Genomic DNA, 25,563 nt, shown 5'->3' with positions numbered 1-25,563 from the left:
GCGTCAGTTTGTACTTCCGGAGTCATGAACCTACCCACGTGCACGTTAGAAAAATGGCTTTTTAACTCGGGATAACAACAAGCTTAATTGTCCTACATGTTTAAACGCTAAATGGGACATTGACTAATAACGAAGCAATAACTAAACTATTAGCAAGGTATTCTGGTGGTTCGGTTTAGCTACGTTTCCGCCATGGCTCTGTACTTGAAAGCTGCTGAAATCCTGGAGAAAGCAGAGAGGAAACGGGGCGCTTTGAAAACTTTGGTTTATGAAAGTAAATTTAAAAACGTCAAGCAGCTATTCGCTTTGGTGTGTGAGACGCAGAAGTTTTCCTCCATCCTCCAGGAGATCATCGAGTCCACCAAACTGCTCAAGCACACAAAGCTGAAGATGCACATAGCAAAAGTGTTGGCTTACGACTTGTTGATGGGCCAGGGGGTGAAGTGCGGAGGCTCCTGGAAAGCAACGATGATGAAACATCGCCCAAGACTGCAGGCAGAGTTGGCTCGCATGAAGGTGAAACGGAAAGTGAGCAGGAATGAGGATCTTCTGCCAGCCAGTGCCCAGCAGTCTGCAAAGTACCAGCTGCCCAGGTATGTACGAGTAAATACTCTGAAGACCACTGTGGAAGACGTTGTGGACTACTTCAAAAGGGATGGCTTCTCGTACCTGGGACAGGCACTTAGGCTGGATGATTTAAGCATGAAAGACAAGAACTTTGTAGGGGATCTGCACCTACCAGAACTGTTGGCTTTTTCCCCTAAAACAGACTTCCATGATCACTTCCTGTATAAAGCAGGTCACATCATTCTGCAGGACAAAGCCAGTTGCCTCCCTGCCTATCTCCTCAACCCTCCACCTGGTAGTCATGTCATTGATGCTTGTGCTGCCCCTGGCAACAAAACAAGCCACCTGGCAGCCAAAATGAAAAACAAAGGCAGGCTGTTTGCCTTTGATTTGGATGCCAAGCGTTTAGCTACCATGTCAACTCTGTTGCTCAGAGCAGGGGTTATGTGTCAGCAGCTGGCCAACCAGGACTTCCTGAAGGTGGACCCTGACAGCCCACAGTATAAAGATGTTGAATATATTCTCTTGGATCCCTCCTGCAGTGGATCAGGTAACCAGTCATAATGTATAGGTAATACAGAAAAAGTACTGTGTTTTAGGTGTTTTTGTTGTTTGGGTTTTTTTTTATTATTTGACTTTGACAAGTATAACAAATTTTGTTTTTACTGTAATGCTAATTGGATATCATAATCATTTGACTGTTTTTTTTTTCCAGTGATGACATTACTCACATCAGTGTACATATGCAAAAAGCAAATCAGAAACCATTTTACATTTCATAGATTTACCTTTTCTCATATTCATGCATATGGAGAATTCTTTAAAAATGATATTGCATAACAAATGTAAATATAATTTCTAAAGTTATATTGTAACCTGTGTGATATTAGGTATGGTTTGCCTGCGGGACAACACCCCTGCTGACCTGGAGAAGGACCAGGATCGTCTTGCATCCTTGGCCTCCTTCCAGCTGCGCTGCCTGAACCATGGCCTCAGGTTCCCTCACCTGAAGCGCCTCGTCTACTCCACCTGTTCCATCCATTGCCAAGAAAACGAGGAAGTCATAACTGCGTGTCTGCAGCAGAATCCCAGTTTTAGGTAGCAGTAACCCACTGAATAGTGAGAAATAAAATTTTGCCTTTAGTATGTGTTTTGGATGTTACTGTTTACCGGTTACTGTTTACCGGTTTACAGCTAATTTCTTAGTTGTGTGTCAGTATTTTGCACTCTGTATTCACTGCCTTATTCCACTGGAAAAGTACCCATGAAAGACAAACAATCTCCCTGTAGTTTTGTTGGAACTTTTACATTAACACTTTTGCTTAATCTCCCTCAGGTTGGTTCCACTTCTCCCTCAGTGGCCTGAACGTGGCCTGGAGCCACTCTCACAGTGTTTGCGTGCTAGCATCACCAACACCCGTACACATGGCTTCTTTGTTGCTCTTTTGGAAAAATGCAGTGAAGTTGGAAGTGCCATGCAGAATCCTGTAGTTCAAAAAAGGTGAATACTTATGTGTCGTAGTTTTTATTTTCATCATTTTAATATTCTTCCCAGAAACATCTAAAAAGATAGCTAAAAAAAAACTAAGAAATTACTGTTTCATGAATGTCCAAAGTTGACTGATTTATTACATTAAATCTGTGATTAATGTCTTTGGTCACTGTCAGATGTGTAGGTTGACGTTTATCTTCTCTGTCACAGTGAAATGGAGGCAACACTTCCTGCTCTCCCTGCAACTGAGAAGAGACCTGCGCCTTCAGAGAAAGAATCTAATTCCTCTGACACAGAGGAAAGACCGACACCTCCAGTGCAGGTTGACAGTGCATCCAGCAAGAAGAGGAGGAAGAGAAAGAAAAAGAAGGCAGCAGCAGCATTAGAGTGAAATTTAAAAGACCGTAGCAAATTAAAATCTGTGAATGTACTGTTTTCTAACAGATGTGGATGGAATTTAAATAAGTAAAAATTACTTATTACTATATTACACTTCTGTGCGTAGTTTTTGTTTGGTGGTCTCTTGTGATTTCTTGTTTGAAGAGATTTCGTTTTCCCTTTTGTTTTTCTGAAAGAGGTTAAAATGTTCAGTTCAGTCCTTAATGTGTCCAGCAGGGGGCATTAGTCACTCTGCTGAACGAGTATAGTACTTCCGGTCGAGCATCGACTCCTATTGGTTGAGACAGTCGCCTGTTTTATAAGCCTTATGCAAAATCTTTTGTAACTCCAGTAACTTCGATGTTAAGTTATATCAAACCTTATCCTTTTCGTGCAAGAGTGGGGACATGTAACTTCGTTTGTCGGCACTATTAGAGGTGACAACCAGAAAAACACGAAGTAAGTAACTTTATTTTTTTGCAGAGGTCAGTGATGTCCCTGTTGTCTGCCAATGCATGAAGCTGCTTGTGTGCAATGATAGGAGTAAAAAAAAAAAAAAAAAAAAACACAAGCAAAAAACTGTTTTTGTCCTGTATCCACAAAGCTGAAACGAAGCCAAACCGCCTAAAGGAGTTTCTTCTTAGACCACACAGCAGCATGGTGCCCAAAGTGACTTTGGCCGGGGGTCTGGAGGTCTGCCGGATCCTGAACGGGATGTGGCAGGTGTCCGGAGCGCACGGAGAGGTGAATAAAGCCAGGGCAGGTAAACCAAATCATAATTGTTAGAAATATAAAAGTGTAACTGTGAACATCAGGGTATTACATTAAAATAAAGAATTTCAAGTTGTTTCCTTCATATTTTATATCAGTAAGGATGAGATACGTATCAGGAACATGTCTGTATATTTTACTGCAATGAGTGGAAATACCCATGGGATGAATTAAATAATGTATATAAAAACTGAATAATGGACACATGGATCATTTGCACATTAATGTTATCTGAGACTGCTAAACGAGCATAACAGCTATATATATTTACTGTCATTACTTATCTATACACAACACATGTTACTGACTGCTACCCCCCCCCCCCCCCCCCTCTCTCCCCCCCCTCCCTCCCTCTCTTTCTCTGTGTGTGTGTGTGTGTGTGTGTGTGTGTTTCCAGCTGAAGCCATGCAGGCATATGTAGATGCTGGTCTGACCACATTTGATATGGCAGACATTTATGGGCCTGCAGAAGAAATATTTGGACTTTTCAACAGCCAGGTGGACACACACACATTTCAGATGTTAAAGATGCACATAACTTGCTCACATTCTCACAGTTTGACTGCTTTTGGGTTAATTGAATCTGTTAATAAAAAGTATACAGATGTGAGCTAAATTCCCCTCTGAGTGGAGGAAAACTCCTTATACTGTGGAGCTGTGAACTGATTAAAAACTGCTATTTACTCAGCTTTATACAAGTTAAACCTTTCTGACAGCTTAAATAAAAATTTAAAATCGAAGTGTATTGGCCCTCCTAGTATGGGCTAAATATTTACAAAAAATTGAATCCCTAACTTTTTAAAATGCAGTTCACTAAAACTGGTGTTTCACTGTGTATTTGGATAGAAAAGATGAAGAAATAGACAGTAATAGAATTAGGCAAACTAGGCTTCCTGGTTAACATTTTGTAGAGTTGTTAAAACAAACAACTAATGTTAGAATACAGAGATAATCACATCATTTAAGCCCTATGTGTTTTTTTTTTAAAAAATGGTACAAATATATTAAATGTATAAACAGCGGCATATTTGTCACTGTTTTGTCTCACGTCTTACTTTAATATCCATGTGTAGATCACTTCATTTTTGTCATTACCTGAAGCTAAGTACTACAAACAACATTATGTGTGAATGAATACTGTTTAGTCTACGTCAGTGTGCTGAAAATGTTTGCAGTGAAACTTCTTTAGCTCATCCTGACAGAGTATTGCATCAGTTCTCCACACCTGCAGAGCTTGACAAAAACACAATAGCAGATGCTCTAACATGAATCCCATTGTGGCTCAGACTGTGTTTCTTTTAACTGTTGGAGTGTGACAGTCTAATGATATCAACTGTGGTCAGGCTACTCACTTGGAATAATGTGGAGACAGAGCCCTTTTTCCCCATTCAACAACCTTTGCTATGTTTTGAATTTTGTGTTATCAGACAATTTTCAATACTCTGCGTTGATACAGGGAAATAATCAACACATATGTGCATTCTTTGAAATAATTATAAGTGCTTATGGAAACATCCATCCATCCATCCATCTTCTGCCGCTTATCCGGGGTCGGGTCGCAGGGGCAGCAGCCTAAGCAGGGAAGCCCAGACTTCCCTCTCCCCAGCCACATTTGCCAACTCTGCGGGGGGGATCCCGAGGCGTTCCCAGGCCAGCCGAGAGATGTAATCCCTCCAGCGTGTCCTGGGTCTTCCCCGGGGTCTCCTCCCAGAGGGACGTGCCTGGAACACCTCACCAGGGAGGCGTCCAGGAGGCATCCTGACCAGATGCCCGAGCCACCTCAACTGGTTCCTCTCGATGCGAAGGAGCAGCGGCTCTACTGTGAGCCCCTCCCGGATGACCGAGCTCCTCACCCTATCTCTAAGGGAGAGCCCGGCCACCCTGTGGAGGAAACTCATTTCAGCCGCCTGTATACGAGATCTCGTTCTTTCGGTCACGACCCACAGCTCATGACCATAGGTGAGGGTAGGAACGTAGATCGACTGGTAAATCGAGAGCTTCACCTTCTGGCTCAGCTCCTTCTTCACCACGACAGACCGGCGCAGAGTCCGCATTACTGCAGACGCCGCACCGATCCGTCTGTCGATCTCGCGCTCCATCCTTCCCTCACTCGTGAACAAGACCCCGAGATATTTAAACTCCTCCACTTGAGGCAGGACCTGACTCCCGACCCGGAGAGGGCAATCCACCCTATTCCGGCTGAGGACCATGGTCTCAGATTTTGAGGTGCTGATTCTCATCCCAGCCGCTTCACACTCGGCCGCGAATCGCTCAAGCAAGAGCTGGAGATCACGACCAGATGAAGCCAACAGGACCACGTCATCCGCAAAAAGCAGGGACCCAATCCTGAGGCCACCAAGTCGGATCCCCTCAACACCTCGGCTGCGCCTAGAAATTCTGTCCATATAAGTTATGAACAGAATCGGTGATAAAGGGCAGCCTTGGCGGAGTCCAACCCTCACCGGAAACCGATCCGACTTACTACCGGCAATGCGGACCAAGCTCTGACACCTGTCGTACAGGGACCGGACAGCTCGTACAAGGGGGTCCGGTACCCCATACTCCCGGAGTACCCCCCACAGGAGCCCCCGGGGGACACGGTCGAATGCCTTCTCCAGGTCCACAAAGCACATGTAGACTGGTTGGGCAAACTCCCAGGACCCCTCCAGGACCCCAGAGAGGGTATAGAGCTGGTCCACTGTTCCGCGACCAGGACGAAAACCACACTGCTCCTCCTCAATCCGGGATTCGACTATTCGGTGGACCCTCCTCTCCAGGACCCCTGAATAGACCTTACCAGGGAGGCTGAGGAGTGTGATTCCCCTGTAATTGGAACACACCCTCCGGTCCCCCTTCTTAAAAAGGGGGACCACCACCCCAGTCTGCCAATCCAGCGGTACTGCCCCCGATGTCCACGCGATGCTGCAGAGGCGTGTCAGCCAGGACAGCCCCACAGCATCCAGAGCCTTAAGACAACTCCGGGCGGATCTCATCCATCCCCGGGGCCTTGCCTCCAAGGAGCTTTTTGACCACCTCAGCGACTTCAGCCCCAGAGATAGGAGAGTCCACCCCTGAGTCCACCAGCTCTGCTCCCTCATGGGAAGACGTGTTGGTAGGATTGAGGAGGTCTTCGAAGTATTCCCTCCACCGACCCACAACGTCCCGAGTTGAGGTCAGCAGCTCCCCACCTCCACTGTACACAGTATTGATGGAGCACTGCTTCCCCCTCCTGAGCCGCCGGATGGTGGACCAGAATCTCCTCGAAGCCGTCCGGAAGTCTTTCTCCATGGCCTCGCCGAACTCCTCCCATGCCCGAATTTTTGCCTCGGCAACAGCCGAAGCCGCATGCCGCTTAGCCCGCCGGTACCCATCAGCTGCCTCCAGAGTCCCACAGGCCAAGAAGGCTCGATAGGACTCCTTCTTCAGCTTGACGGCATCCCTCACTGCTGGTGTCCACCAACGAGTCCTGGGATTACCGCCACGACAGGCACCAACTACCTTACAGCCACAGCTCCGGCTAGCCGCCTCAGCAATAGAGGCACGGAACACAGCCCATTCGGACTCAATGTCCCCCGCCTCACTCAGGACATGTTCGAAGCTCTGCTGAAGGTGGGAGTTGAAGCTCGCTCAGCCAGACGTTCCCAGCAGACCCTCACAACACGTTTGGGCCTGCCAGCTCTGACCGGCTTCCTCTCCCACCATCTGAGCCAACTCACCACCAGGTGGTGATCAGTTGACAGCTCCGCCCCCCTCTTCACCCGAGTGTCCAAGGCATGTGGCCGCAGGTCCGACGATACGACTACAAAGTCGATCATTGAACTGCGGCCTAGGGAATCCTGATGCCAGGTGTACATATGGACACTCTTATGCTGGAACATGGTGTTCGTTATAGACAATCCATGACGAGCACAGAAGTCCAACAACAAAACACCATTTGGGTTCAGAGGGGGGGGACCATGCCTCCCAATCACTCCCCTCCAGGTCTCACTGTCATTGCCCACGTGAGCATTGAAGTCCCCCAGCAGAACAATGGAGTCCCCAGAAGGAGCACCCTCCAGCGCTCCCTCCAAGGACTCCAGAAAGGGTGGGTACTCTGAACTGCTGTTCGGTGCATAAGCACAGACAACAGTCAGGACCCGTCCCCCCACCCGGAGGCGGAGGGAAACTACCCTTTCATCCACCGGGGTAAACCCCAACGTGCAGGCACCAAGCTGGGGGCTGATGAGAATGTCCACACCTGCTCGGCGCCTCTCACCATGAGCAACTCCAGAGTGGAAGAAGGTCCAGCCCCTCTCGAGGGTACTTGTTCCAGAGCCCAAGCCATGCGTCGAGGTGAGTCCAACTATATCTAGTCGGAACCGCTCAACCTCGCGCACGTCCACGTCCCTAGAGCCAGCTTCTGCAGCCGGGGATCGGACCGCCAGGGTCCCCGCCCCTTGTTGCCGCCCAGCTCACATTGCACCCGACCCCTACGGCTCCTCCCGCAGATGGTGAGCCCACGGGAGGTGGGGCCCATGTAACCCTTTCGGGCTGAGCCCGACCGGGCCCCATGGGCGAAGGCCCGACCACCAGACGCTCGCTCTCGTACCCCGCCTCCAGGCCTGGCTCCAGAGGGGGGTCCCGGTAACCCGCGTCCGGGCAAGGGAACATTCATGCCCAGGTTGGTCGTCATCGTAGAGGTCGATGAGCCGTGCTTGGTCTGGTCCCTCCCCTAGACACCTGTTTGCCATGGGTGACCCTACCAGGGGCATAAAGCCCCCGACAACATAGCTGCTAGGATCTTCGGGACACACAAACCCCTCCACCACGATAAGGTGACGGCTCAGGGAGAGGGCTTATGGAAACACCAAATGAAAAAAAAAAACAACATAAAATAATAAATTACAGTGGGACAATTACTTATTATGGAATAAAATGTGGCAAATATACCTAATTTTGTAATGTTTTACTATATCTTTCTTATATGTAGCTGAAATCTTCAGGGAATGCTGTCCCAACTCTGCAGGGTTTGACTAAATTTGTACCAAGAACAGGAGCAATGGATCGCAAGGTGAGCTTGTGCACTTGTGATGTAATAACATCCTGTGATGCCATTAGCTGTTAAGCTGGGGATATCCACCAGAGTGCAGTGTGTTTCTTCATCAAAAACCAAAGCATCTCCCTCTGGTTTGCGTAGAAGGTGTGACTTAAAAAATGCACATAAGTTATGTTTAATGTCTTTTGTTCTCAAATACAGACAAATTAACATAAAAAACACAGTATTAATATGTTGGAGCTTTGCACAATAAACCCGATTTACATTGACCAGCATTATGTTAGTGATTAGAGACGGTATTTAAATAATGTAAAGATTAAATTACATCATAAACCTAAAATATTTAGCACTGCTCAGGCTCCACATGAGGCTTTGTTTCTACTGAAGTTTGCATTGACTAAAAGAAAGCCTGCTAGTTAAACTGGTTTCTTTTTTCTTTTCTTTTCTTTTTTTGTGGCCGTGGTTATTTTTGATGTTGAAAGTACAAACGGGATCTTACCTGCTTCTCCGTGTGCAGGTGGTGGAGAAAGCGTTACAACGCTCCATGACCCGAATGCAGGTGGACTCTCTGGACTGTGTTCAGTTTCACTGGTGGGACTACAGAGATATGAGATATCTGGACGCACTGGGACACCTGTCTGACCTGCAGCAGGAAGGAGTCATCCGTATGTCCTCCATAAGGCTTCATACAAGCTGTCGACATGTGTACATAGATAATTTCCAAGTCAGACTTGAAAAATTATTGTACATTTAATTATTGTTGGTTTTTTTCATATAGCACATTTAAAAACAATAGAGGCTGACTGAAATGCTCTAGGGGATAAAGGAAATAAAACTGTAGTCATTGTCAGTAAAATAAACCTACCTAAAGATCCACACACCTACTTTTTAGAAGCTTTCAGTCTCAGTCTTGAAGGAGAAATTCTCACAGCAACTCCATCTGCTGAGGAAATTAATAAGACATGATTTAAAGGTGTAGACAGAAAGTAGGTTGCGTTTAGGGATTTTAACAAGTCCACGCTGCTTTTCTAAAGTAAAAAAATCTACCTTGATTAATCTCAAATTAATTTGAGGTGGTATTAAGACAAGAGTCCTTGCAATAAAATAAATATAAAATAATGAACTTTTTCCAACTTTCCCATTATGCCACACCATCAAAGCAAAGCAGCAGATCCACAGTTAATTTCTTCAGTCAATCCTCAATGCTATGGCTCATTACACAGTGAACAGGGAGTTAAACACTGTTAAAGTCTTCAACGCATTTCAGATGGAACTTTGCCCAAATATTCACAAACACTGCACAGTTTCATCTGAGAGCAAAAAAAAACAAAAAACTATTTGGGATTCTCTGGTTGATCTCTGTAATGCAGAATCCCATATCATTTTCATTCTGCAGGTGAGCTCGCCCTTACCAACTTTGACACACAGAGACTGGAGGAAATCACTGACAAAGGCATCCGCATCTCCAGCAACCAGGTAACGCATCCCCTCTACATGCTGATGCTCAATTACTTCACCTACAATCTGTAAACCTTTCCTGTGATGCCTGTTGCCTCTGCAGGTTCAGTACTCACTGATTGACCAGCGACCTGCAGTCAGGATGGAGCAGTTCTGTCTGGCAAACAACATCAAGCTCTTGACGTATGGGACGCTGGGTGAGATGCTTCTTGTATCAGTTAGATTATTTTTAATATACAACTGTTAGTTCAGTAAAAAATCTACAATTGTATATTCTAAGTATTTAGTCTTATAAACACACTTTCACTGTTCTTCTGTAAGTGTATAAAATGGTGGTCTTCCAAGATGGAGTCAGTTTGCATGACGACACATCCTCTCTTAGCATTTGACTCCTTTTTCCTCCCTTTCTTATATCTTTCTTCTCCCCTGCTTCCTATGGTCAACTACCTCTCTTCCCCCTGTCCATCTTGTTTTTCCGTCTTTTTTTCTCCTCCTCCTCCCCAATTCTCCAATCACCTAACACCATATATTTCTTCTTCATAACCTTTCCTCGATCCTTTTTCTCTCTAAGCTGGTGGTCTGCTCTCTGACCGTTATCTGGGGAGTGCAGAGCCCAAGTCCAGGGCGGAGCTCTACACCGCCTCCCTCTCCAAGTACAAGAACATGATCGACGCTTGGGGTGGATGGAATCTCTTCCAGGACCTCCTCATAACCTTGGAAACCGTTGCCAAGAGACATGACAGCTCAGTGGCTAGTGTGGCAACACGTTATGTGTTGGACCGCCCTGCAGTGGGCGGGGTCATTGTGGGCTGCCGGCTTGGCATCGCAGGGGCGGGGCAGCACATCAGTGACAGTCTGCGTAGCTGCAGCCCTGACCTCAAGCTTATGGCGGAAGATCTCGCCGCCATCGAAGCAGTGACACGGCGCTCCAGGGACCTCATGGCGCTCATTGGAGATTGTGGGGATGAGTACAGAAACTGAAGGGGGAGGGGTGGACTGACAGACTGGATGTGGCAGATCCATGAAGTGGAGGAGTGCAGCATTATACCAGGAAGAAAAAAAAAAAAAACTGACTTCATGTGTTTTTTTTGCCACTGTTTTTGTTTTATTGTTTTACTTTCATGAAATATTGTAAAAACTTTGATCTTTTTTTTAAAATTATATTTATTGTAGGTGATTTTTAAAAGCCTCTCGTTCAGTCTTGAATATGGCCGCAATGAATCGCACAAACTTAACAATCAATGTTTACTTAGTGTTTGGCTTTTGTGAAAAGCAGAGAATTAATGACTAAACCAATATCTTTTTCATGTTTATGTATTTTTAATTTTAATGTTAAAATGTAAACAATATCTTGCATTGATAAGGATGTGTAGGGGTTAAAGGTTTTGTTTAACTTGTTCTGCTTTTTTGTTTGTTTGTTGCAGTTTGTTTTGCCTGTGTACTTATTAAATTAACTTTTAACCAGCCACAAAAATGCCTTTTTTCAGTCATTTTTTTTTTCTGTCTAGCCATGCCAAAGTCCCAGAGGAACACTGTCTTCAGTGACTTTTGACAATAATCATGGTAATGTAACCTGCCCCGACTTATTACTAGCAGCCAAAAGTCTTTATATTCAGTGTAATGTTCTGAGCCTTTACAATGATTAGAAATACTTCAAACTAAATCTACACTGAATGTGTTTCTTTGTGTCTGAAAAATAAACCATGCGGTAAAGTGTCTGTGCAATGCTCAGCGGGGATTCAGCGAAGTGGAAAAAAGTGCAAAATCCTGTAGCTTTCATATTGTCTGTAGACCCAGAAAACCAGAAGGTAATGCAGCGTGCACACATATGCAAACAAAAATGCTAAGCCGAATAAGATTAATTTCTATAGACACTCACTGTTATCATTCATAATCAACCAACTGAATGTCTTATTTGTGTGGTTTTAATATTTGAGTTCAAAAGGAGTGTTTTAATCTACAGTACAGGTTGCATGAAGCAATTCGATGTGTACACTTTTCTGTCCATGTTTTAATGCTGATCTATTTGCCAAAAACTGTGTTTCAAAGATGTGCATGTTGCTGAAATTTAGTCTGACAGGAGGCGTGTCAACAGCTCCATGTGTGCACGTCTGGCTGTGCATTAGTGAAGGAGAATCCATATGACAGATTGACAGATATACAAATGGAAGCTTGAACAGCAGGCAAACAAAAGCACCCTATCTGTGGATGCGTGTTAATGTACCTACAGTGTATGAACATACACACACTTACTCCCCGACATCCATACACGCAATCTGTCAGTGCATTTTACTTTTGTTCTTCTCACACCCACAGCTGACACACTGTCCACCTCAAATACCAGACAGAGCCCTGCTGGGCTATAGGATTTGAGGTCAAAGGTTGTGCTGGATATCACATGCAATCTTCTGAGGTCCCTCTTACCAGCTGGAGTTTGGTGTACAGTTCAGTGAGGTACTGAAAGAACAAGTCATCTCATGGCCTTTTACAAAAAGGGAACCCCAAATCAACTTTTTCTTTCTTATTTCCATGCTGTAATCTGAATTATTTAAGGTCTTTTTGGATAACTTTTAGGTCAAGTATTATGAATGCATTTAGTTAAACAAGTCAAAAGTTAAAACATTTAACTTTGTTTTCACCTTAATATAAGAATTACTCCGGACATCAGCAATATATGTTATGTCCAGTTATTACATTCACAGATCATGAAGCTCAAACCATATAAAAAATTTCTAATTGCAAGGTCTGATGTTACAAAACTTGAATTAAAGGACAAACCTAAAGACTGTTTTGAAAAAAACAACACACTAATGCATGCTTCTTGGCATCTTAAATGTGCCTCTGCAGGTTCCAACTGCAGCCTGTGTAAATCTTTCAACAGGCTTTTCAATTATAAATACGCATTAAATATACAGCACACACACAGCGACTGCGAGCTTGTATGATCCTACAGACTTCTGCCAGTCACCAGGGCACTTAACTAACACGCATGCACACACACACACACACACACACACTAAAGAGGTGGGGCTCAGTTCCACATTAAACAGACCTGACCGCATCATATATGATGACATATTTGCTGACAGTGTTCTTCAGCTCTGGCCAGAAAGAGTTGTCTTTGCTGGAGAGAGAAATTTTTCATATGGTTATTGTTTATCGTACATGTTAAAGAGTTGCTATTTATATTTTCATATCTTATTTGTAAAAAAATCACACATGGTAACCAAGCAGAACACATTTTTTCTTTGTTCATACAGGACACATGGACAAAAAATGTTGCATACAGCAGGCAAATAACCAAATGCCCCATATGCATCACATAAGCATTTTAAATATCGAAATGACTTGTATACATGTTTTAATTGAATTCCCTTTTCAGAGCAGGCATTTTTTTTTATCTTTATTTGTAGAAATAGTGCAGGTGTGATTAATAATTTCTGTTTGTCGGAGAGGGCTTGACTTTATGGAATTAGCATGGTCTTTCTCTGGGATTTCTCCCAGTTTCCTCTGGACTGGCTGACAACGAAACATGTACCCTGTATCTTACCCAGCTTCCAGCAACCCATTATATGGTCAAACCTTTGTATAGCTAATTGTATGTATACATCGTAGTGAGCAGAACAAAACCCCAGCACTCTGAATTATTTTATTCTATTTAGACATGTGCTTTATTTCTATTTTATTGTGAAGAATCAGAATCAAACTGTTTGGACGGGTCCTTGAACAGATGCTTCTTCATTTGTTAAACTTTGTATTCGTGAGTTATATAGACAAACGTGATCATAGGGAGAAATATTAGAAAGTTAAGCTCCGTTTAAATATTAGTCTGCAAACATGTCAACTTGTATCGCGTATCTTTTTGTATGATTTCAACTCATTCATTAGTCCCAATATACACAGCTTGTTAAAATCAATCTACTCAGCATAGGTAGTAAAATTCCAACACTCACAAGAAAAACAACAAAAAAAACAAAACAAAGTAGAACAATATATAAAGGGAGCTGCACAGTTTCTATCTCTGTGACTTTTAACCCCTTGCTTTTTGCTAAAAAAATAAAACCCACAAGAAAGACCTCAGACAACAGAACTGTGAAGAAACCATCCCTTTATTTGTGTAAAGCAGTCCCAACCAAAGTCAGAGTCAAAAGAGTTAAAAACAGTCAGTGCTCAAACAGACCAAACCAGGATTTCTCCACACCCAGCAGGCTGTAGTGGGGTGGGATTTACACGGTCACACTGGGTGCAGACGCTGAGCCCGAGAAGTGAGAAGGGTTCCACACAAATTCTATCAAAAGACTGGACTTCAAACCACATTCACTGCTTTTTTACTAAAACATGACAGCAGCACCAGAACTTTCTCTGAGAGGTAGGAGGAAACTAGAGGGTGGGGGTGGGGATAACTGTGAGTGAAGTGGGGATGTCTATTTACTGGGCTCACAAACTGAAAGGGTAAAAATCTGGGCCAGGAGTGGCAGACCACATTGATAACAGACAAAAATCCTTTTTTTTTTTTCAAATATCTTTCATTGTTCTACAAGGAGGCAAGTGTGAGTGGGCCAGAAGCGCCACGCCTCCTTCTGTGTTGGTTTATTTGTTTGCTTGTTGTCTCCATGGTAATCACAGTTTAACCGCAGAGTAAATTACCCAATTCTTCCAACTGTTGGTGCTCCCGCAGCCTTTTTTACTTTGCATTGGCGGAGGTACTGAGCACCTTCCTCACCATCTGGGCGATGGCGTCACGATCAATGGCAAAGATTCGCAGCAGCTCATGGGGCTTACCACTGCGGGGCACCTGGGAAACTGCCAGGCGGTGGACGGTGAAGCCGGTCTCGTTCACCACCGCTGAGCACACTGCCTCACCTAGACCGCCTGTGGATTAAAGACAAAACTAAATGTGAGTTAGTCCAAATCGCTTGTGCACATATTAATGTCTTCCTTGTTCTCTAATCCTCCTTCAGAGTTCCTCTTTTCTGTCACAAGCAGTTTCTTCACACCTCCATGGGCGATGGAGCAGCTGAGATCTGATGTGGACTGACAGGACTGATGCTACCCTCCTGTGACTTTCTCCTATCTGTTTTGTCACACTTTATCCCCTTAATGGATGTCTTCCTTATTTATGAACACCAGAACAAGTTTGGCTCTCTGTAATTATTGCTGCAGTTCTAAGTTACTTGAAGGAAAACGTCCCTGTAATGCAATGGGTTGAGAAAAGCCAATGTTTCCACACTGCCATGTAAATACCTTTTGCACATTTCCAGCTGCATGTAAGTTGGAACTAAAATGAATTGTTGTGTAGCTCATGATGGACAGAGATATCCAGTAAAAGGATGAACACCAGTAAAGAAGAGGAGTGCAAGATAGGAGGTTTTGGAAGCTGTTTTTGTCATGCTGGTATTTTATTTAGGTCAACATTAGCCCAAAGGCTCGAGATGAAATTAACACTGACAGGCTCTCCTCTTGAATTTAACCTTTCCATCCACAAATGTATGTTTTGGCTTACCACACATCTCACTCCTCTTAGCCACAAACACTACACTCAAATCTGCTGTGTTGAGCAACATGAACTGTTCTTCCTCTTGCCTTTGGTCTCACATCAGAGGTTTTCTGTCTACAGATGGAACTTCATCTTTGTGGACTCTGCATTTTTATTCATGAGTTGACACAAAAGCACCCAAAACATGCAAACAGATGTGACACTGTTGGCTTAAACTGAATACAACTATAACATGGCTAAATAAAACTAGTATATTTATCCAGTGCACTGGCAATCATCCATGGTCTGTGTTATGTGTGTTTGTCAAAAAGCATCACGCTTGTATGACACTGAACATTACGTAACATGAATTTAAGCCGCAGTGGAAATTTCCCAAATGATTTTATGTTGTTGTGATTTTTTTTCTGAAGGTTGTTTATTTATTTGTTTTTTGTTTTTTTAAATGTATACAGTCCTCACCCTCATAGTAGTGGTCCTCCACAGTGATGATGCGTCCCCTGGTGGCCCTGGCATTTTCAATGATGGTCTTGGAGTCCAGAGGCTTGATGGTGAATGGGTCGATCACACGAATGTTGATTCGTTCTAAAGCAAAGGAGAAGAAGATGAACCAAGTTTTATCTATAGTTGTTTCATCCTGGTTTTGGTTGACTTTTTCCTGTCTTTCCTGCTGTATCTTCCTACCTTTCTTTAGTATTTCAGCAGCAGCCAAAGCTTCATGAAGGGTCACTCCCGCTCCAACAATAGTGACATGGTCATCATTGGTTTTATACACAACCTAAGTGTGAATAAAATACATAAATCTGTATGTAAATGTCATAAGTTCACATGCACCCAAGCTTAGTCAAGTCAGTCATTTGTGACAATAAGGAAGAAAACTCATTTTTATTTAGATTATGCAACAATAATGCACAGCTCTGAGAAAATACAGATACAAACCTTAGCCTGGCCAACATGGAAGTCTTCATTGCAGTTGTAGATGATGTTATTCTCTGGGCGGCTTGTTCGGATGAAGCACAAACCCTACAACAAACCAGAAATAATCAATATGTCTCTGGGAAAACTGAAACAGTCCTACACAATCCTAATATATTTTTTGCCTACTTGTCTAAGGCTATAACAAGTACCTTTGTGTTAGCTGCAAGCTCAACAGCCTTCTCAGTCGAGACTCCGTCACTTGGGTAGAAGACCGTTGCAGTGGGAATGGCTCTAAACATGGCCAAGTCCTCCAGACCCATTTGAGAAGGTCCGTCCTCACCTAAACATCCATCAGCAACAAACAAAAAAAGTCAGACAAAGTGAAATTCACAGGTTCGCTGTAGGCTGGAGAATAAATTCTGATAGACTGGCATGCATTGAGTCTGCAAAGGAAGGCATGCAGTGTACCTGATGAGGCAGAGGAGAAGGTGAAAGGGAAGGAGGAAGAGAAGGTGAGAGAGAATCAGGCCACTCTGTCATCACCTCCATGACACAAAGAGAGAGAAGGAGGGAAGACAGAAGGAGGGCTGATACCAGAAAGGGGATGTGAACGACAGAATAACACAGAGGTTGAGAAGATGAGGGGGAAAAGTTTTAGCATTCGGGGAAAAATACTGAGGAGCGACCAGCTGAATCAAACACTACATTTTGGCAAACTGGATTGCATAAAATGTTTTGTGAGAAGAAATATGTGCATTAACCTCTATATAAAGGCCAAAGTGAGTGGTTTTGTATTAAATACCCTCTTAATATTAAGTGTGGTGTATGAAGTGAGAATAAGCCACAGCAGTACAAAGAGGTACATGTATACAGACTACTTTACAGTGCTTAAATTATCTTTACACCTCCTTACAATAATACAAACCAGTTTGTCCAATTTTACCAAATTTGGAATCATTATTATTTTTCAGTATTATTTTTTTTTTGTCCTATATGCTACTGTCAACGTACTGACACTTAAAAAAAAAACAAAAACACTGCTCCACTAACAAGATGTAAAGTCAGAAACATCAGTGTAATAAAATTAAGTAAAACTGACAGGTAAAAAGGTCAATAAAGATAACAACTGACCAATGGAGACACCACAGTGGGAGCCACAGAGATTAATGTTGCTCTCAGAGATGGCGGCCATGCGGAGCTGGTCATAGGCTCGGGTGAAGAACGTGGCGAAGGTGCTGGCAAACACCACATTACGATCTCTGACGGCACAACCGATGGCCACGCTGACCTGCAGGAGAGATGACATAAGCCCATACGAGCAAATGACTCCAAAAATGGCTTCAGATGTTCGTACATCAGAAATAAACACATCTAGACGAATTCATTCTGAAATTGGATGCTTATGAAAAAACAATATTTGTATTATTTTTACAGAAATATATCAGCAGTAGTCAACACAGGTAATGACAACACAAAGATTTGTCTGAAATATAAACTGAAATACTTTATTTAAAAAAAACCTTTGAGGTAAATCTTTTTAATGGCCGAATATTTGTGACTTCAATGTCCTTGTAGTTTGCATGCTAAAATAACAGTCAGCACAAAATACAGCATAAAATAAGCTTTTGTGCAAAAATTGCACTTCAGGTTTTTTTTTTTCTTTCATTTGCTCATTTTCTACACTGTTTAGTCCAATTCAGGGTTGCAGGGAGGCGGCAGCCTATCCCAGCAATCACTGGGTGAGAGGCACAGTACACCCGGACAGATAGCTAGCACATCACAGGCCTCAGTCATTTTAATAATAAAAAATAAATTATATTTCACTTTTTCAGGTTGTTCAGTGCTAATTTGTTTTAAATGTGTGGCCTTTTTACTATCTCCAGTTCAGCCTTATTCTCTCAGTTCTCTCAGTTCATTTGAGAACTTTGTTCTTTGACCAAATTTTTAATGTGTTGTACTTGGAATATTTGCATTTTTAGCAACTTTTATCCTCTACATAAACAATCCCTCTGTAGTCTGTGCTCTGACCCAATCCAATACTAGCCCATCTCCTTTTTTTTATTTTACAGCACACTGTAAAAACAATGTGCTGTACGTGTAAAATAGAACTCTGATACACAAACATCCAGGCCTCTGACTGCAGCGTCGTTTTCTTACCATGTTCTGCTCTGCAATGTAACACTCCACGTAGCGGTTGGGATGCTCGTTTTTAAAGAGCTCAGAGAAGGTGGAGTTCTTGGTGTCTCCATCCAGAACCACCACATGCTCATTGTAACGGCCCAGCTTGGCCAGAGCCATGCCGTATGCCTTCCTTGTAGCAATCTGGTTACACAGAGACAAACCAGCTGATTAACTGTAGACTATAGACAGCCAAGATTGACTAAACTAAACCATGGCATATTCAGCCCTGTGTTACATACTATGTCTACTACTAATGATTTTACCTTGTCTCCAGGTTTGTAACTGGGTGCGCTTGGCATGCGGATGTTGCGGAGGCTGACGGGTGACGTGTCCTCATTGGGTGGAGCAGGATAGAGGCGCTTGTTGCAGCTGACGATGCGACTTTGCAGCTCCCTGATCACACTCTCTGCCATATCTTTGGGCAGTGGCTTGCCATGCCATCCCATCTTATCTTCAGCCGCTGAAAGACACACACACACACATCTGTGTACCGCTGCACAAGAACGTCCATTTTTGTATAAAGTTTAACTGCTTATGTTGGCAGAGTAGCTGCATCTATTATGATTATGAAGAACTGAGATAAATTTCATGTTGTTTTAGAAATCTGTAACTGCCTGATTGTAAGGCTAAATAGGCTTCAATTGTGAAGAGTAAGACTATTGCATGTATTACTGACATTAATGATGGACATACTTGAATTACAAAATCCAAATTCTCCCTGAAATGTAACATAAATGCACCTGCTTTGCTTCTTTGCAAGTGTCCATAAAAATAATCTTGGCTAGCTGTCACACTCAATAACAATCTTCCATCTCAGTTGATCACAATAGGCTGTTTCAAAGGTCAAAGGTTAGAATTAGGGGGCACAGCTTTACAAAACATTCATAATTTCCACCACTATGTTAACAAAACAATACTGCTGTGACATACATACTTTGCTGGTTTTAAAAAAAAAAGTCTTTGTTCGTCATTCTCTTTCTCTCGCTCTCTCATGCACACACACGTGCTAACACTACACCTATCAAAACAGCGGCACAAAGGACGACTGCTGGGAGTGTATCCTACACATTCTATTGGATTACTGAACTGCAGCAGCTAAAGCACTAAAGCACTGCCTGGATTATGGTGAGTTAGGGCCCCTCAGCATTGATGACGGGTCCTTAAAGTACCTGAGAAAACTCTTGCCAAAACCACTTTCTTCAGCAGTTTTCCACCTTTTCAACCATTTAACACTTACAAAACGGTTTATTTAAAAGTTTTTTTGAGTATTCTAGTCATTTTGATACTTTAACACATCATCACCAAAGTGAATGCTCTGATCTTGATTGGAATTGTGCTTTTTATTGTAATGACATTTCATTTTACACAATATGTAACTGGTTACCTGGGACGCCCTTGCCCTTAATGGTCTTAGCGATGATGGCGAGTGGTTGATGATGAGGTTGAGTAAGCACCTTGCACAGCTCCTCCACACTGTGGCCATCTACTATGATGGAATGCCAGCTGGGAAAATAGAGAAGATCAATTTTAAATGCAATCATAATGATTTCTGAGTGACTAAAAAGACAGAAAACAACAAAATGAATGTAAAAATGACAACATTTAAGGTCAGGAATGAGCTAATTATTGACATTTTGTTTAATACAGATTGAATGTTGGACTGACAAACCCCTGACCCTTTGATTCACCATGCTCACCCAAAGGCTTCGCATCGGCGCTGGTACTTCTCCACATGGTGCTGCAGTGGAGCTGGGTCACTCTGACCCAGCCGGTTGATGTCCAAGATGGCCACCAGGTTGTCTAGCTGGTAGTAGGAAGCAAAAGCCATGGCCTCCCAGACTGAGCCTTCTGACAGCTCGCCATCACCCAGCAGGCAAAACACCCGATAACTACAGAGAGAGTGATGCAATCTTTACAAAGCCCACACAGCCAGATATATATCGCAATGAACACGGATGAATGTTCAAATCAGTTCCTTTTTTTATTTAACACTTCTTTCCACCATGTGATTCCTGACCTTTACACCTAAACACAACAACAGACACAGAAAAAAAGTCCCCATCCCCATCCACCCCCCTCTGACACTCTGATCATCCTCAGTAGTTGCTCCTGAGGTGTAACGACTCTTGACAGCTTTCCAGTCAGATAGACACGTTCTCATTAGAACTGGAAGATAGGCCGAGACACAGCACATTAAACCATGCATTCCAACCACAAGTGTGAGGAAAAAATATGGAGCACACAGACAAGAGAAGAAAGACAGGAATTCCACAGAAGAAAATAGAGAAAAAAACATGTCGCAAAACATTAAAAGCCGGTTTCTGAAATGTGCACTCTTCTTAGATTAAGCCACTCATACTTTATAGTACACCAAAGCAACCAACTGAAGCACAAAGTATAAAAAAACGATTGTGTTAATCATCAAAGATTTAAAAAATAGATTTTTTATGACTCATCTTCAAGTGCTAAATATTCTATCCACCAATAACACATTCTGAGACACACACACTGTAGTTAGAGGTGCATCCTGTTGACCTGCAATGAGTCCAGCTGCAGCAGCAGAGTAATACCTCACAGGTCATATGTCTCAGTGAAGTGAGAAAAACAGATCAGATCAACATAAGGGAATACCTCTCCTAGTAAGCTTCACAAACCCATGCACACACTTGTAATAGTCACACACCATTACTTCCTGACAACACAGTATCAAGAAATTCATAAATAATCAAAACTTCCAGTCATCATCTCCTTGGTTTAATACTACGGTAATAATAAACATGAGAAGGAATTTGTAAGTGTCTGAATAATCTCACACTAACATGTTCACAACTACAGAGCATTGGAGCTGCGCTACATAATTTTTAAAATTATTTTTTAAATTTTATTTTATTTGTAAATCAACAGTATAATCAACTTTATTTATCACTAAATATTTTATTTAAATCTTAGTTTATTAATCTTAATATTGACAATAAATGAACTGGAGGAGTTTGTCCATGTGTCAAGTTTTAATAAAGCCCTGCATCAAAGCCAAGCGGTCTTCTTGGTTGATCTATTGTAGTTCATCTGTACCCTGCAGATCCGCTGCTGCTCCACTCCAACATGAAATGTTCTTAAGTAGGATTAATATAGTTGCTACTCAGCTGTTTTGGCATTTGACTATGTTAAAAAAAAAAGTTATCCAATCGTCTGTGCTAAATGAAAAGTCACAGTCAAATATGACAATATGCATCTATGCAGAAGATGTGTGTGCATCTATCAAGTTACACCCCCTTTATTATTATATGCTATGAAGCACAGTTTTATTTGGGAGGGAGGGGTGTAAGATGATGAAGTACTGTGCTTTTGCATGTGTGATTATTAGAGCAGAAACAATGAGTGCACACAGAATGCAGACTGCAATATCAAGGACAGCCAGCCCAGGCTGCGACTATGGTATCCCCTCACCATGCGTTTAGTAGCCTGCTGTATGGAAAAAAGAAAAAAAACATCTTGGAAACAGTTTCCTTCTGCTCTCTTTATTGCTCCTTTAGCTATGATTTCACCACAAATGCTTTGGTATTATATCCACTTGCTCTGAAAATGTGAATGGAATGTGTTGTGTCCCACTAAAAGCCACAAAGCCGTATCTGTCTATTGTCAGAGTGAAATCCACGTGGTTCTTTCTAGATCACAGTAGAACAAAGGAGACACATGTGTAGCGATTCAAATCAACTACTATTCAGCTGAAAAACTGCACAGCAGGCTTGTTGCAATATTGTAGTGAAATTCTGAGCCAATATAATGTAAACAATATGCATAAAAGAAATGAGAGCAGAATAACCGCATTACATCTTTTTTCACTGAAGATTGCCTAAATGTGTCTACTTCTGAATTACAATCCCACCTCATTGAGCAGACAATTTAATCTCCTTTAAACTGCATGTTTTAATTTATCATCTAAAGATAAACCAGATCAAAGCATATGTCTATAGCTGCAGCTACCTAAATGTCTCTGCAAACTGGACCTGTCAAGGTTGGTTTGAGGTAAGACTACTGGCTGAAATGTCACATCTGCACAGCTCATTGCAATGAACACTATGCCATGCGTAATTCCATACATTTTGCCTTAATATGTATGGATGCAGCTTGGCCAGCTGTGCTCCTGTAAATCTTTATATGCTGTGAGGTTGTTTTCTTTTTCTGTCTATGTGAGGTTTTGTGTTCATTACCTGGCCTTGTCAAAGTATTTCCCAGTGTAGGCCATTCCACAAGCAGCTCCCAGTCCCTGACCCAGAGATCCAGTGGCCACATCCACAAACTGCTGCTTCTGTTTTGCATGCACGTGTAGATAAATAAAACAAGCATCTTAATCTTCGGACAGTACAAAAGCCCAACTTTAACATAAAAACAATGGATGGATTGTTTGCCGTTTCATAAAAAAACAAGAAACAGCAATACAGTCTGGACTGAAGAAGCAGTCTGAGTCTCACAGTGTGTCAGTATGTGGGTTCATGTGGAGAGTGTTGCTCATGTCTACAGCAGAAGACAGACAATGTGCATCACTCAGTCAGAGCTTTGTCACCGTACCCCTGCCTGCAGACAGTTTATCTTTGGAGGGTTTCATTTCTACACAATATACAAAATATGCATAGAAAGTATAATTTACTGTATGTATGGATGTTAGTAATCTCAAATATTTGGTCAGAATATGTTAAGCATTTTAGTATTTTGAAAGAAAAGGAGGCAAAATCCTTAAAAATATTCCATTTATAATTGTTTTCAGAAATAGTAAAGCTTTCCAATTCACAGCTTCTTGTCTAAATGTCACCTCACCGGCACAGGGTGTCCTTCCAGGATGGAGTCCACCTTGCGGAGGTTGAGAAGCTCGTTCTCCTTTAGGTAACCCGTCTCTGCCCACACAGCATACAGCACAGGAGCTGCATGACCCTGGGAGAGCAGTAACAAAAGGTGAGAACTTTAATATTGAAAGATATTTTAAAATATATATCTACATATATTAAAAATATATAATACATTATTAGTGATGTTAACCTAAATTCAAACTTGTGAGAGAGCAGCAGGGAATCCTTATGCAGATACTTACACAAATAAAATATGCCATTTATGGAATTAAAGTGTTGCTTTTTCTTTTGTATCTGCAGATGTTACCTTAGAGAGGATGAATCTGTCATTGTTAGGATTACGTGGGTCATCAGGTCGGTACTTCATGGAATGAAAGAAGAGCACAGACATGATCTCTGCCACACTGCAACATGATGTGGGATGACTGCAAGAAAATAGGAACAAGAGGGAAAATCAGAAAGCCATTGGGTGCAGTTATAAAGACTGATGCATCTCCTCATCTTCAGATCAAACGAATAAGCAAGTACAGCATACACTAAATGTGTAACGATATGACAGCAGAAAAGTTGGGTTAGGAAAAAATATTTTAAAAAGAAGCAATCAGACATTGTTTGTCAGAACATCTGTAGTTAGTTTAAAGACAGATGAGACACTAAACAGGGTCAGGTAATCAGTCAGCACAAACAGCTTCACTCTGATAGCCATGTACCAATAAGTGTGTTTTGAGAATGTCAACTCTTCCAGTTCTTTATACATGCACGAATAAATGCATCATTCAATGTGCAGCTCCCAAACTGTTAAAAGAAACAAATGAGCACAAAAAATATTTCAATTCTTTTTTTTTTCTTATTTGTAGTTTCTTGTTTGTCATTCCCTTCTTTTTCAAGACATGCCAGTAAAACCTGACACAGACCTCCAAGAAGGGATTTTATTACAGCACTGAAATGAAAAATGAAGAGTAGAACAGAAGAAATAATTCAGATGAAGGATAAACTTCTGTCGTGCTACTTACTAAATGTATATTTTTCATTTAATCTGTAATTTTAATTTGCATTGTTGTTGTTTTTTTTAAAATTATTCTTTCTTTCTTTTTTTTTTTCTTCTTTTTTTTTTAAATTATTAGTCCTTTTAGCAAATCGTTGTCGTTTGATTTTGAAACGTAACACACACCGCTTCATCACGCCAGTATCCCAGTCCAGAGACACTGGCGCGGCTGCGGCGCGGACGTGCGCTCACCGGTTTCGTTCGGCTGCAGCCGACGCAAAGCACGTTGCCTTCCAAGCTCGTGCAACTCCAGTTAGTGCTCTTCGGTTACATAACTAATTACACACCATGTATTGGGTTAAAGGAGACGGGAACACTGGTGCACCTGCAACTAACACAACTTCTAAATGCACACCATGTAATAGGCTACTACATGTTTTAATAATCATTTTAAACGGGGTTGTTGTGCCAACGCAACATACAGTTAATGAATAACTTAACACACCAATGAAATTACAAGTAGGCGAACTGAACTCGCACCTTTGGCAACTAAAACTCTCAGTTCAGGTGGATAAATTGCTCACAAATGCTGGCACAGGTAGATTTTTACGCACAACTGAATCCATTTAAATTTAAGCACTGCATGCAAACAAGATCTCTTCCTGCAGTTATTAATATGTCAATATGATGAGCACATCCAAAACATAACGCCGCTGTTCGCCCTCCACATTGCAGACAGCATTTGAGGGAATTATTTCAGCAAGAAATGGGGGGAAATAAAAAAAAACAATCATATAGGAGACGTTTTGTGATCGTCGTCTGTAAAATATCGTTGTATGAAATCGTCATTTCTATCTCCAGCTCGGGATAATCTCTCCGCCCCCTCATCTTACCCGCTGCCCGCTGCAGTTGTCGCCTTGATGGAGTTGATCCGGAGCCGGGTTGCGATGTTCCTGAGCGCCTGCACTGTTTGCTGGTCCGGTTTATGGTAGTCCTCCATCTGGCCAATGCACCGAGTAAAAGCACACGCACGCAACACAAGAGGTGGTTAATATGAGGTAAGAGTTAAAAGTCCCCGGTCTGCTGTCCCGGCAATAAAGATGATGGGTGTGCAGAGGACGATGGCAGGGGTTAAACAGAAGCTGCGCCGCTCAGCAGGAGAGGGAGCCACATAGAGGAGGGGGGGGGGGGGCGTGTTTGCAGGCAAAGCCTATGAATATGGCTAATCTAGGGCTAAAGAAAGCCTGCAGTCAGTCCAAACTCCTGCAGGAGCACAGCCAATAGGGCTTGGACTTAGCCCAAGGCCACGTGCACACGCTCGCACGCATTTAAGCAGACTCTGGCCAGGGTCGTTCAGGTTGAAATATCATAGAAAACAAACATCAGTGCAGGTACCTGAACATTTTTACAGATAATATTGAGCAGCAACAAAGATTATGT

The 25,563-nt window shown here is 42.5% G+C and overlaps 3 protein-coding genes across 5 annotated transcripts; 2 read left to right on the top strand and 1 right to left on the bottom strand.

The window, feature by feature from the left end:
• The first annotated feature begins 29 nt into the window (after positions 1-29).
• Positions 30-2,472, top strand: nsun5 (NOP2/Sun RNA methyltransferase 5). The gene is made up of 4 exons (XM_079239621.1): positions 30-1,117; positions 1,458-1,665; positions 1,904-2,068; positions 2,270-2,472. The coding sequence occupies exons 1-4, from the start codon at positions 193-195 to the stop codon at positions 2,448-2,450; spliced, it is 1,479 nt and encodes a 492-aa protein (XP_079095747.1). The 5' UTR covers positions 30-192; the 3' UTR covers positions 2,451-2,472.
• Positions 2,473-2,753: 281 nt separating this feature from the next.
• Positions 2,754-11,161, top strand: LOC306755298 (putative oxidoreductase YccK). Of its 2 annotated transcripts, none has more exons than XM_079239629.1 (8): positions 2,754-2,896; positions 3,082-3,200; positions 3,606-3,706; positions 8,178-8,258; positions 8,761-8,908; positions 9,640-9,719; positions 9,805-9,898; positions 10,273-11,161. In XM_079239629.1, exons 2-8 carry the CDS (start codon positions 3,095-3,097, stop codon positions 10,680-10,682), a joined length of 1,020 nt encoding a protein of 339 aa, XP_079095755.1. In that variant the 5' UTR covers positions 2,754-2,896; positions 3,082-3,094; the 3' UTR covers positions 10,683-11,161. The 2 variants fall into 2 exon arrangements, with proteins under 2 accessions (XP_079095755.1, XP_079095754.1); XM_079239628.1 differs by having other exon boundaries at positions 3,042-3,200.
• Positions 11,162-14,385: 3,224 nt separating this feature from the next.
• On the bottom strand, positions 14,386-25,123 carry LOC306754667 (transketolase-like; the record flags this gene model as incomplete). 2 transcript variants are annotated; one of them, XM_079238711.1, is made up of 14 exons in its annotated part: positions 14,386-14,573; positions 15,658-15,780; positions 15,880-15,973; positions 16,135-16,218; positions 16,323-16,453; positions 17,245-17,401; positions 18,271-18,435; positions 18,558-18,754; positions 19,679-19,797; positions 19,992-20,204; positions 22,506-22,603; positions 23,110-23,223; positions 23,446-23,563; positions 25,017-25,123. In XM_079238711.1, 14 exons carry the CDS (start codon positions 25,121-25,123, stop codon positions 14,386-14,388), a joined length of 1,908 nt encoding a protein of 635 aa, XP_079094837.1. The 2 variants fall into 2 exon arrangements, with proteins under 2 accessions (XP_079094837.1, XP_079094838.1); XM_079238712.1 differs by having other exon boundaries at positions 19,992-20,183.
• Between the last annotated feature and the right edge of the window lie 440 nt (positions 25,124-25,563).

Source organism: Telmatherina bonti (assembly GCF_933228915.1).
Source record: "Telmatherina bonti genome assembly, chromosome: 4".
Taxonomy (NCBI): domain Eukaryota; kingdom Metazoa; phylum Chordata; class Actinopteri; order Atheriniformes; family Telmatherinidae; genus Telmatherina; species Telmatherina bonti.
The sequence above is the reverse complement of the archived record's forward strand: the minus strand, read 5'-3'. Positions and strand labels throughout refer to the sequence as shown.

Bases quoted from the DNA above. Each gene is read 5' to 3' on its own strand.
- nsun5 (XM_079239621.1), top strand. From the start codon at position 193: ATGGCTCTGTACTTGAAAGCTGCTGAAATCCTGGAGAAAGCAGAGAGG. The intron at 1,118-1,457 runs GTAACCAGTCAT...GTGTGATATTAG, and splicing joins TCCCTCCTGCAGTGGATCAG to GTATGGTTTGCCTGCGGGAC. The intron at 1,666-1,903 runs GTAGCAGTAACC...AATCTCCCTCAG, and splicing joins CAGCAGAATCCCAGTTTTAG to GTTGGTTCCACTTCTCCCTC.
- LOC306755298 (XM_079239629.1), top strand. From the start codon at position 3,095: ATGGTGCCCAAAGTGACTTTGGCCGGGGGTCTGGAGGTCTGCCGGATC. The intron at 3,201-3,605 runs GTAAACCAAATC...GTGTGTTTCCAG, and splicing joins GGTGAATAAAGCCAGGGCAG to CTGAAGCCATGCAGGCATAT. The intron at 8,909-9,639 runs GTATGTCCTCCA...TTCATTCTGCAG, and splicing joins GCAGCAGGAAGGAGTCATCC to GTGAGCTCGCCCTTACCAAC.